A 13,063-nucleotide genomic window follows, 5' to 3' on the forward strand; every position below is an offset into this window, starting at 1 on the left:
TAAACTAAGCAGAGTCTCTAAAGAACTGTAACACTGCATATATTTGTCTAAACTACCTTTTATCTGACAGCCACACTGACCAGCTACTCTGAGAATGCTGACCGGGGTGGGGGGAAGCACGGGGACAGCTCGCGGGGTAGCCTGAAGCTGTGGCAGACCCAGAAGTGTTCGGGCACAGACTCGTTCCTGTACCGCGTGGATGAGAACATGGCTGCCTCCACCTACAGCCTGAACAAGATCCCAGAGAGGAGCCTGGAGACGGCCCACTCCTCCCATTCTGCCCACTCCATCCCCCTCTACCTCATGCCCCGGCCCAACTCTGTGGCAGGTGAGTCACTGTGCCAGCCACACCTCTTGTCTATTTGTTTACCACATTTCATTGCACACTTTTACGCCAAAGTAGCACACAAGTGAATGTGCCGCTAAAGGTAGGAGATTAATTACCCTTTGGAAGTTTTGGTCTGTTCTATATCAATTTCCATTCAGACAATGACCTGAAAATTAATTGAAAATCCTTATAGGGTTTGGCTATATTACTTTCATAAATGTGTGATATCTAGTTACCAAGTTGGAATTGACCCCCTTCTCAGCATCTGAGACTGACTGAGTGTTCCCACCTTATTTAGGTGCTCTTATTTAACCCCCTGTGCCCCTCCAACATTAACTTTAAGGGAATAGGAAACGTTAATGTCCTCACAGTACCTGAGGATGGGGGGGTGAATACCACGGATGCCAGGGTAAAACATTCCTTCAGTGTGAGGAAAGCCCCACAGATCCCCCTAAAAGTGTTTTCAATGTCCTCTCTATGTCAGGTCATAGAAAAGCAGCATAGCAAGCTGGTTCTAAAAAAGCCTGTAGCTCCTCACCTCTGACTTGGCCTGTCCAGTGGGATGAATGGAGCTGGGCTAGCAGTGTTTAAGGGATCGATCATACAGGGGTTTACGTTGTTTGGCCTTTTTCTTTTGACTTCTGACACATGCCCTCTAAGAGGCCACTGAGAGGAGTGCAAACAAAGCTTATTGAAGAGTCAGGGAAGAAAGCTGGGCATGGTGGGAGAATGGGGGAGGAGACTGATATAGGAGAGAGAAAGGGAAAGGAATAGAGATGTAAAGAGAGGGAGACAAACTGATAGAGGAATAAAGAGAGAAGGGGCTACCAGCAGATGGATATACAGTAGGGGGGACACTGATCAAAGGAGAAAGAGGAAAAGGAAAAAAGACAAATGGATATAGGAGAGAAGGGGAGAATGTGTGGCATAGATTCCAGTCATCAGTAAGATGGAAGGAATGAGCAACATTAGTTTAGTAGAGAGAGAGGGGAGTCTGCGTAAGAAAGATGGATAGGGAAAAGGAGGGAGGATAATCCGGGCATGGAGAGGCTTGGCCCAGGCAGCACTGAAACATCAAAGCCATGGGCATAGTCCCTCTGGTGACTGGGGGGAGAGACGGAGGGGAGATGGAGAGAGAGAATCACACACAGAGAGAGAAAGAAAGATAGGAGGAAGGCACCCTGGTAACGAGGGAGCGGAGCGAGATAAAGAAGGGTGAATGTTGGAGAGAACGAGTGCTGCTCCCCAAGTCCCCCACTGCAGTATTCAAATCAAATTGTAGTAGTCACATGCGCCGAGTACAACAGGTGTAGACCTTACAGTGAAATGCTTACTTATGAGCCCCTAACCAACAATGCAGTAAAAAAAAAAAAAAATACAAATAAGAATAAGAAATAAAAGTAACAGGTAATTAAAGAGCAGCAGTAAAATAACAATAGCAAGACTATATACAGGGGGGTACCGGTACAGAGTTGATGTGCGGGGTCACTGGTTAGTTGAGGTAGTATGTACATGTAGGTAGCGTTATTAAAGGGACTATGCATAGATGATAACAACAGAGAGTAGTAGCGGTGTAAAAGGGGGGGATGCAAATAGTCTGGGTGGCCATTTGATTAGATGTTCAGGAGTTTTATGGCTTGGGGGTAGAAGCTGTTTAGAAGCCTCTTGGATGTAGACTTGGCACTCTGGTGCCGCTTGCTGTGTGGTAGCAGAGAGAACAGTCTATAACTAGGGTGGCTGGAGTCTTTGGCAATTTATAGGGCCTTCCTCTGACACCGCCTGGTATAGAGGTCCTGGATGGCAGGAAGCTTTGCCCCAGTGATGTACTGGGCTGTTCGCGCTACCCTCTGTAGTGCCTTGCGGTCGGAGGCCGAGCAGTTGCCATACCAGGCGGTGATGCAACCTGTCAGGATGCTCAAGATGGTGCAGCTGTAGAACCTTTTGAGGATCTGAGGACCCATGCCAAATATTTTCATTCTCCTGAGGGGGAATAGGTTTGGTCGTGCCCTCTTCACGACTGTCTTGGTGTGCTTGGACCAGGCAGGTAGCCTAGTGGTTAGAGCATTGGGTCAGTAACCGAAAGGTTGCTAGATAGAATCCCTGAGCTGACAAGGTAAAAATCTGTCGTTCTGCCCCTGAACAAGGCAGTTAACCCACTGTTCCTAGGCCGTCATTGTAAATAATAATTTGTTCTAATCTGACTTGCCTAGTTAAATAAAGGTAATAATAATACTTTTTTTAAAGTTGAAAGTTAGTTTGTTGGACACCAAGGAACTTGAAGCTCTCAACCTGCTCCACTACAGCCCCGTCGATGAGAATGGGGGCGTGTTCAGTCCTCTTTTTCCTGTAGTCCACAATCATCTCCTTTGTCTTGATCACTTTGAGGGAGAGGTTGTTGTCCTGGCACCACACGGCCAGGTCTCTGACCTCCTCCCTATAGGCTGTCTCATCGTTGTCGGTAATCAGGCCTACCACTGTTGGGTCATCGGCAAACTTAATGATGGTGTTGGAGTCGTGCCTGGCCGTGCAGTCATGACGGAACAGGGAGTACAGGAGGGGACTGAGCACACACCCCTGAGGGTCCCCTGTGTTGAGGATCAGCGTGGCGAATGTGTTGTTACCTACCCTTACCACCTGGGGGTGGCCTGTAAGGAAGTCCAGGATCCAGTTGCAGAGGGAGGTGTGGGAAAGGACAGTGTGGAGTGCAATAGAGTTTGCATCATCTGTGGATCTGTTAGGGCGGTATGCAAATTGGAGTGGGTCTAGGGTTTCTGGGATAATGGTGTTGTGAGCCATGACCAGCCTTTCAAAGCACTTCATGGCTACAGACGTGAGTGCTACGGGTCAGTAGTAATTTAGGCAGGTTAGCTTAGTGTTCTTGGGCACAGGGACTATGGTGGTCTACTTAAGATGTTGGTATTACAGACTCGGACAGGGAGAGGTTGAAAATGTCAGTGAAGATACTTGCCAGTTGGTCAGTGCATGCTCGCAGTACACGTCCTGGTAATCCGTCTGGTTCTGCGACCTTGTGAATGTTGACCTGTTTAAAGGTCTTACTCATATCGGCTGCGGAGAGCGTGATCGTACAATCTTCCGGAACAGCTGGTGCTCTCATGCATGTTTCAGTGTTATTTGCCTCGAAGCGAGCATAGAAGTAGTTTAGTTCGTCTGGTAGGCTCGTGTCACTGGGCAGCTCTTGACTGTGCTTTCCTTTGTAGTCTGTAATGGTTTGCAAGCCCTGCCACATCCAACGAGCGTCAGAGCCGGTGTAGTACGATTTGATCTTAGTCCTGTATTGATGCTTTGCCTGTTTGATGGTTCGTCGGAGGGCATAGCGGGATTTCTTACAAGCTTCCGTGTTAGAGTCCTGCTCCTTGAAAGCAGCAGCTCTAGCCTTTAGCTCAGTGCGGATGTTGCCTGTAATCCATGGCTTCTGGTTGGGGCATGTACATACGGTCACTCTGGGGGGGGCGTCATCGATGCACTTATTGATGAAGCCAATGACTGATGTGGTGTACTCCTCTTTGCCATCGGAGGAATCTCAGAACATATTCCAGTCTGTGCTAGCAAAACAGTCCTGGAGCTTAGCATCTGCTTCATCTGACCACTTTTTTTTATTGATCAAGTCACTGGTGCTTTTAATTTTTGCTTGTAAGCGGAAAACAGGAGGATAGAATTATGGTCAGATTTGCCAAATGGAGGGCAAGGGAGAGCATTCTCTCTGTTTAGTGTGGGAGTATAGGAAATAATATGAGCTACAATCCTTTGGCCTTCGGGACTTTGTGGTGGTAGCTGGGGAATAGGCCTCCACAGTTCCTCATCCAATTAGAGGCCGTGTTCTGTTGGACGTCACCAAAATTCATCTAGGGATAGATGATTGTTGTGATTATGTTCTGCCCAACATAACTCAGTCCAGTTGCAAGCCTGGAAGTGATAATGGGACAACAGTCATGTCAAATATGACAGTATGTCAGCTTATAAATACAGCCCTAGCCTGTGGCATCTTGTAAACTGGGGACATTGTGAAATGGTAGATTGAATGACTGTATAGAGAGCTTTGATCATCACACACACGCCACTGACAGGAGACGAGTGATTCAGTGAGGGTCATTGCTCAGAGGGAGCAGGGGAGCACTAGGTAGGGATGTTCTGGTCTGCTGTCCTTCTACACGCCTCAGGAGCAGAGCAGGGGCAGCCACCCACACTGGGCTCTGAACGAGAAGCTCTCTGCTCTCACTCCATATATCCTCTCTTTCTTTACCTCTACCTCGCTCCCTCCCCTTTCCCTCTAGCTTGTCTATTTCTCTCCTCACCTCTCCTCTCTCTTGCCCTCCTCTTCCAACCACCTCCTCCTCCATCTCTACCTCCTGCCTCTCTCGTCTCTGTCTGCTCTCTTTCATCCTATGTAGTCAAGCTCACTTTCAAAATGGCTCTGATCTCCTGGTTCAAATGCACTAGATTACTCCAACTGACAGAGAGGCTACCTTATGAGCCTTGACATTATGTTCTGCAGAAACGCACGCCTTCCTCCCACTTTCCTTCTCTCTCTCTCTCTCCCAGCACATCTCTCACATAGCAATGACTATTAAAAATACATAAAACACAAACCCAACTCCACCTAAGCAATGTGGTAGTGTGAAAATGTCCCCATAGTTCCATGTCAAGCCCTATGAGCTATGGCAGTGGCTACCCCCGTGGACATTTATCATTGATCATGTTTGAAATATGTACAGTACCAGTCAAAAGATTGGAAACACCTACTCATTCAAGGGTTTTTCTTTATTTTTACTATTTTCTACATTGTAGAATAATAGTGAAGACATCAAAACTATGACATAACACGTATGGAATCATGTAGTAACCAAAAAAGTGTTAAATCAATCAATCAATCAAGTTTATTTTATATAGCCCTTCGTACATCAGCTAATATCTCGAAGTGCTGTACAGAAATCCAGCCTAAAACCCCAAACAGCAAGCAATGCAGGTGTAGAAGCACGGTGGCTAGGAAAAACTCCCTAGAAAGGCCAAAACCTAGGAAGAAACCTAGAGAGGAACCAGGCTATGAGGGGTGGCCAGTCCTCTTCTGGCTGTGCCGGGTGGAGATTATAACAGAACATGGCCAAGATGTTCAAAATGTTCATAAATGACAAGCATGGTCAAATAATAATCAGGAATAAATGTCAGTTGGCTTTTCATAGCCGATAATTAAGAGTTGAAAACAGCAGGTCTGGGACAGGTAGGGGTTCCATAACCGCAGGCAGAACAGTTGAAACTGGGACAGCAGCAAGGCCAGGTGGACTGGGGACAGCAAGGAGTCATCATGCCCGGTAGTCCTGACGTATGGTCCTAGGGCTCAGTTCCTCCGAGAGAGAGAAAGAAAGAGAGAAGGAGACAATTAGAGAGAGCCAAGATGTTCAAAATGTTCATAAATGACAAGCATGGTCAAATAATAATCAGGAATAAATGTCAGTTGGCTTTTCATAGCCGATCATTAAGAGTTGAAAACAGCAGGTCTGGGACAGGTAGGGGTTCCATAACTGCAGGCAGAACAAATCTAAATATATTTTATATTTGAGATTCTTCAAATAGCCACCCTTTGCCTTGATGACAGCTTTGCACACTCTTGGCATTCTCTCAACCAGTCACCTGGAATGCATTTCAATTAACAGGTGTGCCTTAAGTTAATTTGTGGAATTTCTTTCCTTTTTAATGCATTTGAGCCAATCAGTTGTGTTGTGACAAGGTAGGGGTGGTATACAGAAGATATCCCTATTTGGTTAAAGACCAAGTCCATATTATGACAAGAACAGCTCAAATAAGCAAAGCTAAACGACAGTCCATCATTACTTTTAAGACATGAAGGTCAGTCAATCTGGAAAATTTGAACATTTCTTCAAGTGCAGTCATAAAAACCATCAAGCGCAATGATGAAACTGGCTCTCATGAGGACCGCCACAGGAAAGGAAGACCCAGAGTTACCTCTGCTGCAGAGGATCATATATTATTATTTTTATTATTGTTTCATTCACTTGTATTTTTGACCTGCACTGTTGGAGCTCTGAGCTTAAGAATTTCACTTTACCCTGCAATTACATCTGCGACCCTGTGCGTGTGACTAATAAACTCATCTAAAATCTAAGTCTAATACAGCTACTCTCCCACACCAAGGTCCCCGCAAACCACCGTAAATCTGAGATCCCACTCGCCACATGCCTGCTACAGTTTTAGCTGTATTGCATTGGAAAGGTAGTAGTCTGGGAGGGATCCCTGCCATAGGTAAAACAGATCACGGGTTGCAGTTTAGGTAAGTGGTGGATAGAACTTATTTTCTTCCATTTAATTGTTGTTAGCGCCAGCTAGCCCAGGGGTTCACAACTTTGTGGTATGCAGGGTTTTATTGAATCCCATAAAAAAAACAGGATTACACTCTTTTCCTGACAGGAAGGAAGGAGGTGCGTTGTCAGTCCCTTCCTGTAGCACGAGGTTATCTCTGTCATTCTCCATAAAGCTCTTATCTTAATGCAGTAAAGAGTTTTTATCTTTATCTTCCTACTCTTTTTTTTCTCCCTATTGAGAGACAGTGGTTTTTGGGACAACTGGAAGAGCTCCAGACTTGGGAATATTGTTAACAGAGAGAGGAACAACTAAACAAACTATCTGGAAAAGGGGTCGTCTGAGGAAGGAAATGTGTTTGGTGTGTATGAGGTCACACACTTTCACACAGGCTCACACACACATACACTCTACCACGCTATAGCTACACACATTAGTTCATATTAGTCTTGGACACTGACCAGTTTAAACCACTTCTGTTTGCTTGGAGATGGATTTCAAATGGGTCTGGTTCGTAGTGGATCTCAATGGGGAGGTATGGAACTGATATGTTTGTCTATTTCCAAGGGTGTCTGTCGTTAGCATTAGCAATTTAGCATTCAGGTTTAGGCGGTTCAGTGATTCCTGGCTTAGTTTGACTAACTCTGTTTTCTTCTCTCATCTGTTGCGCGCACACACACACACACACACACACACACACACACACACACACACACACACACACACACACACACACACACACACACACACACACACACACACACACACATTAGCCACGAGTTCGGCCCACCTGGAGGACCTGGCCTACCTGGATGAGCAGAGACACACTCCCCTGAGGACCTCCCTCAGGATGCCCCGTCAGAACTCTGGGTCCGGGCGCTCCGGACACGACATCAGAGGTAGGCCTCATATCACTCTGGGTGGGGGTGTGGTGGATAAGTGGGCAGGTTTAGGATCTGAGTGGGCAGGTTTAGGATCTGAGTGGGCAGGTTTAGGATCTGAGTGGGCAGGTTTAGGATCTGAGTGGGCAGGTTTAGGATCTGAGTGGGCAGGTTTAGGATCTGAGTGGGCTGGTGAGGGTCTGAGTGTGTGGGATACTGATGGGGGGTGTAGATGGATGAGGAAATGGGGTTGGGGGCATTTTGGTGTATGGGTCAGGGAGTGGAGGTGGGGTGATTTAGGGACTGGGTTTGTGAGGGGTAATTTTGTGGTGTGTGCTAAATCTGCTTCATCTTCCTATTTACTCCCACTCTACCTTGACCATGCCCAAAATCTGTCTAGGTGTGTATGTGTGTTTGAGAGAGTGATTGTGTGAGTCTCTGAGTATACATAAGTCAGTATGTTAGTAAGTATGATTTGTGAGTGAGTGTATATCTGTGTAGACATACTTGGTGCACTCTGTTCCTCTAAACCCCTATCCCTGCCTGGTATTGGGTGATGCAACCCTCCCTTTGGGCCTGGTACACCACACACGCGCACACACACATCCTGGTACACCTTAATCCGTCTCCCCTCCCAGATCAATGTTATTGACTTTCCTCCTCACCACTCCCTGGCTCATCTGTCACTGCAGGGGTCCTGTCTGAGGTCCCATCACTCATGGCCAAGGCTTTATAAGGCTTAAATCACACTCACACCCACAAACACACACACACAAACAGACTTGCACATGCACACACACACACAGATATTCAGATGTATACACACAAATGCACAAACCCTATCTTTCTCCAATTCTCTATACCTCTCCCTCTATTCCTCCCTCTCTATTCCCTACGCTCTCGCTGACTGTATTTTTAGCCCCCTACCTGCCACACTATCATGCTTACCACAGCACTTTCTCCCTAAGATCAGACCACACCGGGAATGAAAACTCATACAGAGATATCGCCTCACCTTTGCCTTTCTTACCCCTCAGTACAGAACTACTGGACGCACACACTCTCACAACCTCAGCTCTGAGGCATATACAGAAAACATGGGCTCCAAGAACAAGAAATATGCTCAAACGATATTTGTATGTGCCTGAGGCTTCATCCTAGGATCAGGGATGAAACATTGGGTGTGGCTCCCCACCACCCTGCTCCCTCCCTCTCACCATCCCCTCTCCTCTGCTAGCTAGCTGCACCAACCCTCTCATCCATCTTCCCCTTTCTCCTCCCCTTCCCCTGCCCTTCCATCTCTCTCTCTCCCTCTCTTTCTCATGCTTTGTCTCTCTCTCTCCTCTCTTGCGTTGTCTCTCTCCTCTGTCCTCTGCCTCAGCTTCTGCTTACAGCCATGCCTGGCAATCTAACTCACGTAAGTGATGCTCCTCTCTTTCTCTTCTCCCATTATAAGGCATTGTACTGTTCTACATCAGTTAATGCCACGTTATAATGATGTGCTTATTAAACTAGTGGTGCATTCACAGGAGTACAGTATCCCTTTACTACAATATGTTATCTAATCCCCTGTCCCCCGCTCTGCTAACAATATGTACTTATTATATACAGGCAGTATCTACCCATACACTTAGAAATTCTGTTTCATTATGTAGTTCTTAGTATGAAGCCCAATGATGGCGTTCACCCATGGTGTGTGTTATTTTGATGAACATCCCCCTCTATGGGTGACAAGCTGACGTTGCACTGAGGAAATGACAATGACAGTGCAGTGGACTCTACACATCAAGTCCTGTGTCTTTTCCCTCACCTATAATCTGTCCCCTTCCTCTCTCTCTCCAGTACGCTTTGCCCCCTACCGCCCCCCGGATATCGCCCTCAAGCCCCTTCTGTTCGAGGTGCCCAGCCTGACAGCTGATTCGCTCTTCACCGGGAGGGAGTGGCTCTTCCAGGAAGTGGATGCCCGTTTTCACGGCGACGACTCGGCAGCCAATCGAGGTGTGGTTGTCGTGGGAAACGTGGGCTTCGGCAAGACTGCCATCATCTCCCGCCTGGTGGCACTCAGCTGCCACGGCAACCGCATGAGGCAGATCGCCTCGGACAGCCCCCACGCCTCGCCCAAACGTACGCTTATACTGTCCTACGTGTGTGTGTGTGTGTGTAGCAATGATCCATGCTGGCTGCTGCTAGAAGGGCCTGTTGTACGGGCCAGTGGTGGAAAAAGTACCCAATTGTCATACTTGAGTAAAAGTACAGATACCTTAATAGAAAGTTACTCAAGTGAAAGTCACCCAGTAAAATACTTCTTGAGTAAAAGTATTTGTTTCTAAATATACTTAAGTATCAAAAGTAAATGGAATTGGTAAAATATACTTAAGTACCAAAAGTAAAAGTATAAATAATTTCAAATTCATAATATTAGGCAAAGCATATGGCACCATTTTCTTGTTTTTAAAACTCCAACTCCATCACTCCGTCACTGAGACATAATTTACAAACTATGCATTTGTGTTTAGTGAGTCTGCCAGATCAGAGACAATAGGGATGACCATGTGTTCTCTTGATAAGCGCGTGAATTTGACAATTTTCCTGTCTTGCGAAGCACTCGGCATGTAACGAGTACTTTGGATGTCAGGGAAAATGTATGGAGTAAAAAGTACTTTCTTTTTTGGGGGGGGAATGTATTGTAAGTAAAAGTTTTTCCAAAATATAAATAGTAAAGTACAGATACCCCCCAAAAATACTTTTAAATGATACTGAAGTATTTTATACCACTGGTACTGGGTGTGTGTGTCTTAAGATGCGTGTAAAAAGCATCCTTGTGTCTGTGTAAATAATGCACACAGTAGATGCACTCAACTTGATCTATAAACGTACTTCTCCCTCTTTCTGCTCCCTTCTCTCTCTCAGATGGGGAGACCCTGCCCCTCACCCAGCCCCAGCACTCCCATGGCACCCTGGGGGGCAGCTGCCCTGGCACGCCCGAGATGAGGAGACGCCAGGAGGAGGCTTTACGGCGGCTTGCCTCACAGGTACAGTACAACTACACCACCACACCACGGCTGCATCTCAGTAGTCTTAAGTACCATTCAAGACCACCCTGACCAGCTGGGTGAATCCTTGCTCAGATGTACATGTTTGGTTTACACTATGTTCTATTTTTATTTGAATGTTCTACAACGGTGTGCCTTACTGAACGTGGCCCGGTTTCAACTAATTAACTGGTCATTGAGACATTGCTAAGGGGGAAGGTGTGTTGATGCTGGTCTGAAATCAAAGCCTGCACATCTGCTCCTTTGTTCTTCAGTGTCAGCAGCTCTTTCCTACAGTGTCTCTGGTCTGGTAGCGGTCTCTGCCCTCTCACCTCCTTGTGGCCTTGTCCTCTCCCTTCTCACTCTATTATTCATTCTCTCTATCCGCTGCCGCTCTTCTCATTCTCTCCGTTATCTGCATTCCGTTCATTCTACATCCTTTTCTCTCTCCATGCTCTCTCCCTATGTCCTTAACCCATTCTGTCTAGCAACACTGATGCTAATGTCTTCCTTTATTCACTTAGCTCTCTCCCTCTTCCTCCATCCACTGTCAACTCCTGCTATCCAATCTGGCTCTCTTTTTCTCTCTCTGTCTATCTCTCTCTCCATTCCATTTTCATGACTGGCGGTGTTGTGCAGACCCCCCCCCCCCCCCCCCCTCTCTTGCTGTCTCTCTCTTGTTTCCTCTGTCTCTGTGCTATGACCTAATGAAATATGCATAGGCCCAGGGAGCAGTGTTCCAGCCGAGCCATTAGATCCCCTTAGCGGCCACATGCATTCTTAATGATAGCCTGCTCCAGTGGTTGACCCACACACACACACTTTCTACACATACTTTACACTCACACTTTACACACACACACCCACACTACACACAACACTAGCACACACAAGCATCACAAATACTACACACATCCCTGTGGATGTCAGTGGCCAGAAGCATACGGCTATGAATATGTGTATGACCTTCTGAGTGAAGCTCTCTAGTCTGGTCTGAAATAATCCTGAGCGAAGCTTTAAGTTGGAGCCAGTCTGAAGCCTACTGGCTTTCCTCAGCACTCCAAGTCCACTCTATCCAAGGCGGCGCTGTATTATACCATATATTAAACTACAGATCTAGGATCAGACTACCTAACCTTATCCAACAAGGGGGTTAAAAATAATCTGATCCTGGAACATTTCACCACCCCCAGGGTCTTAGTGCCAGTCAACTCCTCTGACACACTAGAGACAAAGACCTGACAGTCACAACAAGCTACACAGCAGTCATCACTCTTCAATGAACAATGTAACATGGTATTGTTTTTCAACAATGTTTTAATGAAGCCTCAATCTGTAGCTGTGCTTCAGTCTGCTTTAACTCTCTTGTGTCATAAAGATAATAGTGGTTAGTTGGCACAGAATGTCACCTAGGCCTGTTTGGTTCATGTTTTATTTGATTGTTACGTGCTGAAGATTCAAGATGGAATATATTTGTGTGGGTTGATTTGCGCCCTCTTCAAATGTTTTTGGTCACATACACGTGTTTAGCAGATGTTATTGTGTATAGTGAAATGCTTGTGGATTGTTAAATGTACCTCTCTCTTTGGAAAAATAAAGTGTGATAATCAGATATCTAGATAAAATATAAAATATATTTTCAATTTCAATGGGATCACCTATATAAAAGTCATCTTTTTTTTTTATTTTTTTTTATCTCTGCCACCCCACTCACTTCCACTCTCTATTGCCCCCAGGTGGTGGCATACCACTACTGCCAGGCGGACAACGCCTACACGTGCCTGGTGCCAGAGTTTGTCCACAATGTGGCGGCTCTGCTGTGCCGGGCACCCCAGCTCATGGCCTACAGGGAGCAGCTGCTGCGAGAGCCCCACCTGCAGAGCACCCTCAGTCTGCGCTCCTGTGTCCAGGACCCCCTCAATGCCTTCAGGAGGGGTGTGCTGGAGCCCCTCGACATCCTGCACAAAGGTCAGGGGTGTTCAAGGTTTTATGGAACTGCATAGGAGCTGGTCATTTGATAACTTGTTATTTTCTCTCAGGGTTTGGGCCAACTTCATTCATGTTTTCCAAAAAACAACTACATGTCCCATCTCAGTAGCTAATAGTTAATTATTTCCACTCCTTGTCCTGATAAACAACCTTGTGTCTTTGTGTTCATCAGAGAGGAAGATAGCATGTGAGGAGGACCTGATCATTCTGGTAGACGGGCTGAATGAGGCAGAGTTCCACAAGCCGGACTACGGCGACACCATCACCTCCTTCCTGTGTAAGACCATGGAACGCTTTCCTCCCTGGCTCAAACTGGTGGTCACCGTCAGGACCTCCCTACAGGAGATCACACATCCCCTCCCGTTCCACCGTATCTCTCTTGACCGCCTGGAGGAGAATGATGCCATAGACCAGGACCTGCAGGTAGGGTTCAGGTTTACACCAAACCATCTGTCTGACATCTTTACTCTCTGATAGTCATCTCTCACTTCAACCTCAAT

The 13,063-nt window shown here is 46.5% G+C and overlaps 1 protein-coding gene across 1 annotated transcript in view; it reads left to right on the forward strand.

The window, feature by feature from the left end:
- Positions 1–13,063, forward strand: part of LOC120037537 (protein TANC2-like) — a 134,695-nt gene that overhangs the window by 110,782 nt on the left and 10,850 nt on the right. The window contains exons 7-12 of the mRNA XM_038983572.1: positions 71–328; positions 7,435–7,560; positions 9,385–9,666; positions 10,453–10,574; positions 12,311–12,542; positions 12,736–12,986. Coding sequence (XP_038839500.1) covers positions 71–328; positions 7,435–7,560; positions 9,385–9,666; positions 10,453–10,574; positions 12,311–12,542; positions 12,736–12,986 — 1,271 coding nt within the window. The remainder of the gene's footprint in view (positions 1–70; positions 329–7,434; positions 7,561–9,384; positions 9,667–10,452; positions 10,575–12,310; positions 12,543–12,735; positions 12,987–13,063) is intronic.

Source organism: Salvelinus namaycush, chromosome 3 (assembly GCF_016432855.1).
Source record: "Salvelinus namaycush isolate Seneca chromosome 3, SaNama_1.0, whole genome shotgun sequence".
Lineage (NCBI taxonomy): Eukaryota > Metazoa > Chordata > Actinopteri > Salmoniformes > Salmonidae > Salvelinus > Salvelinus namaycush.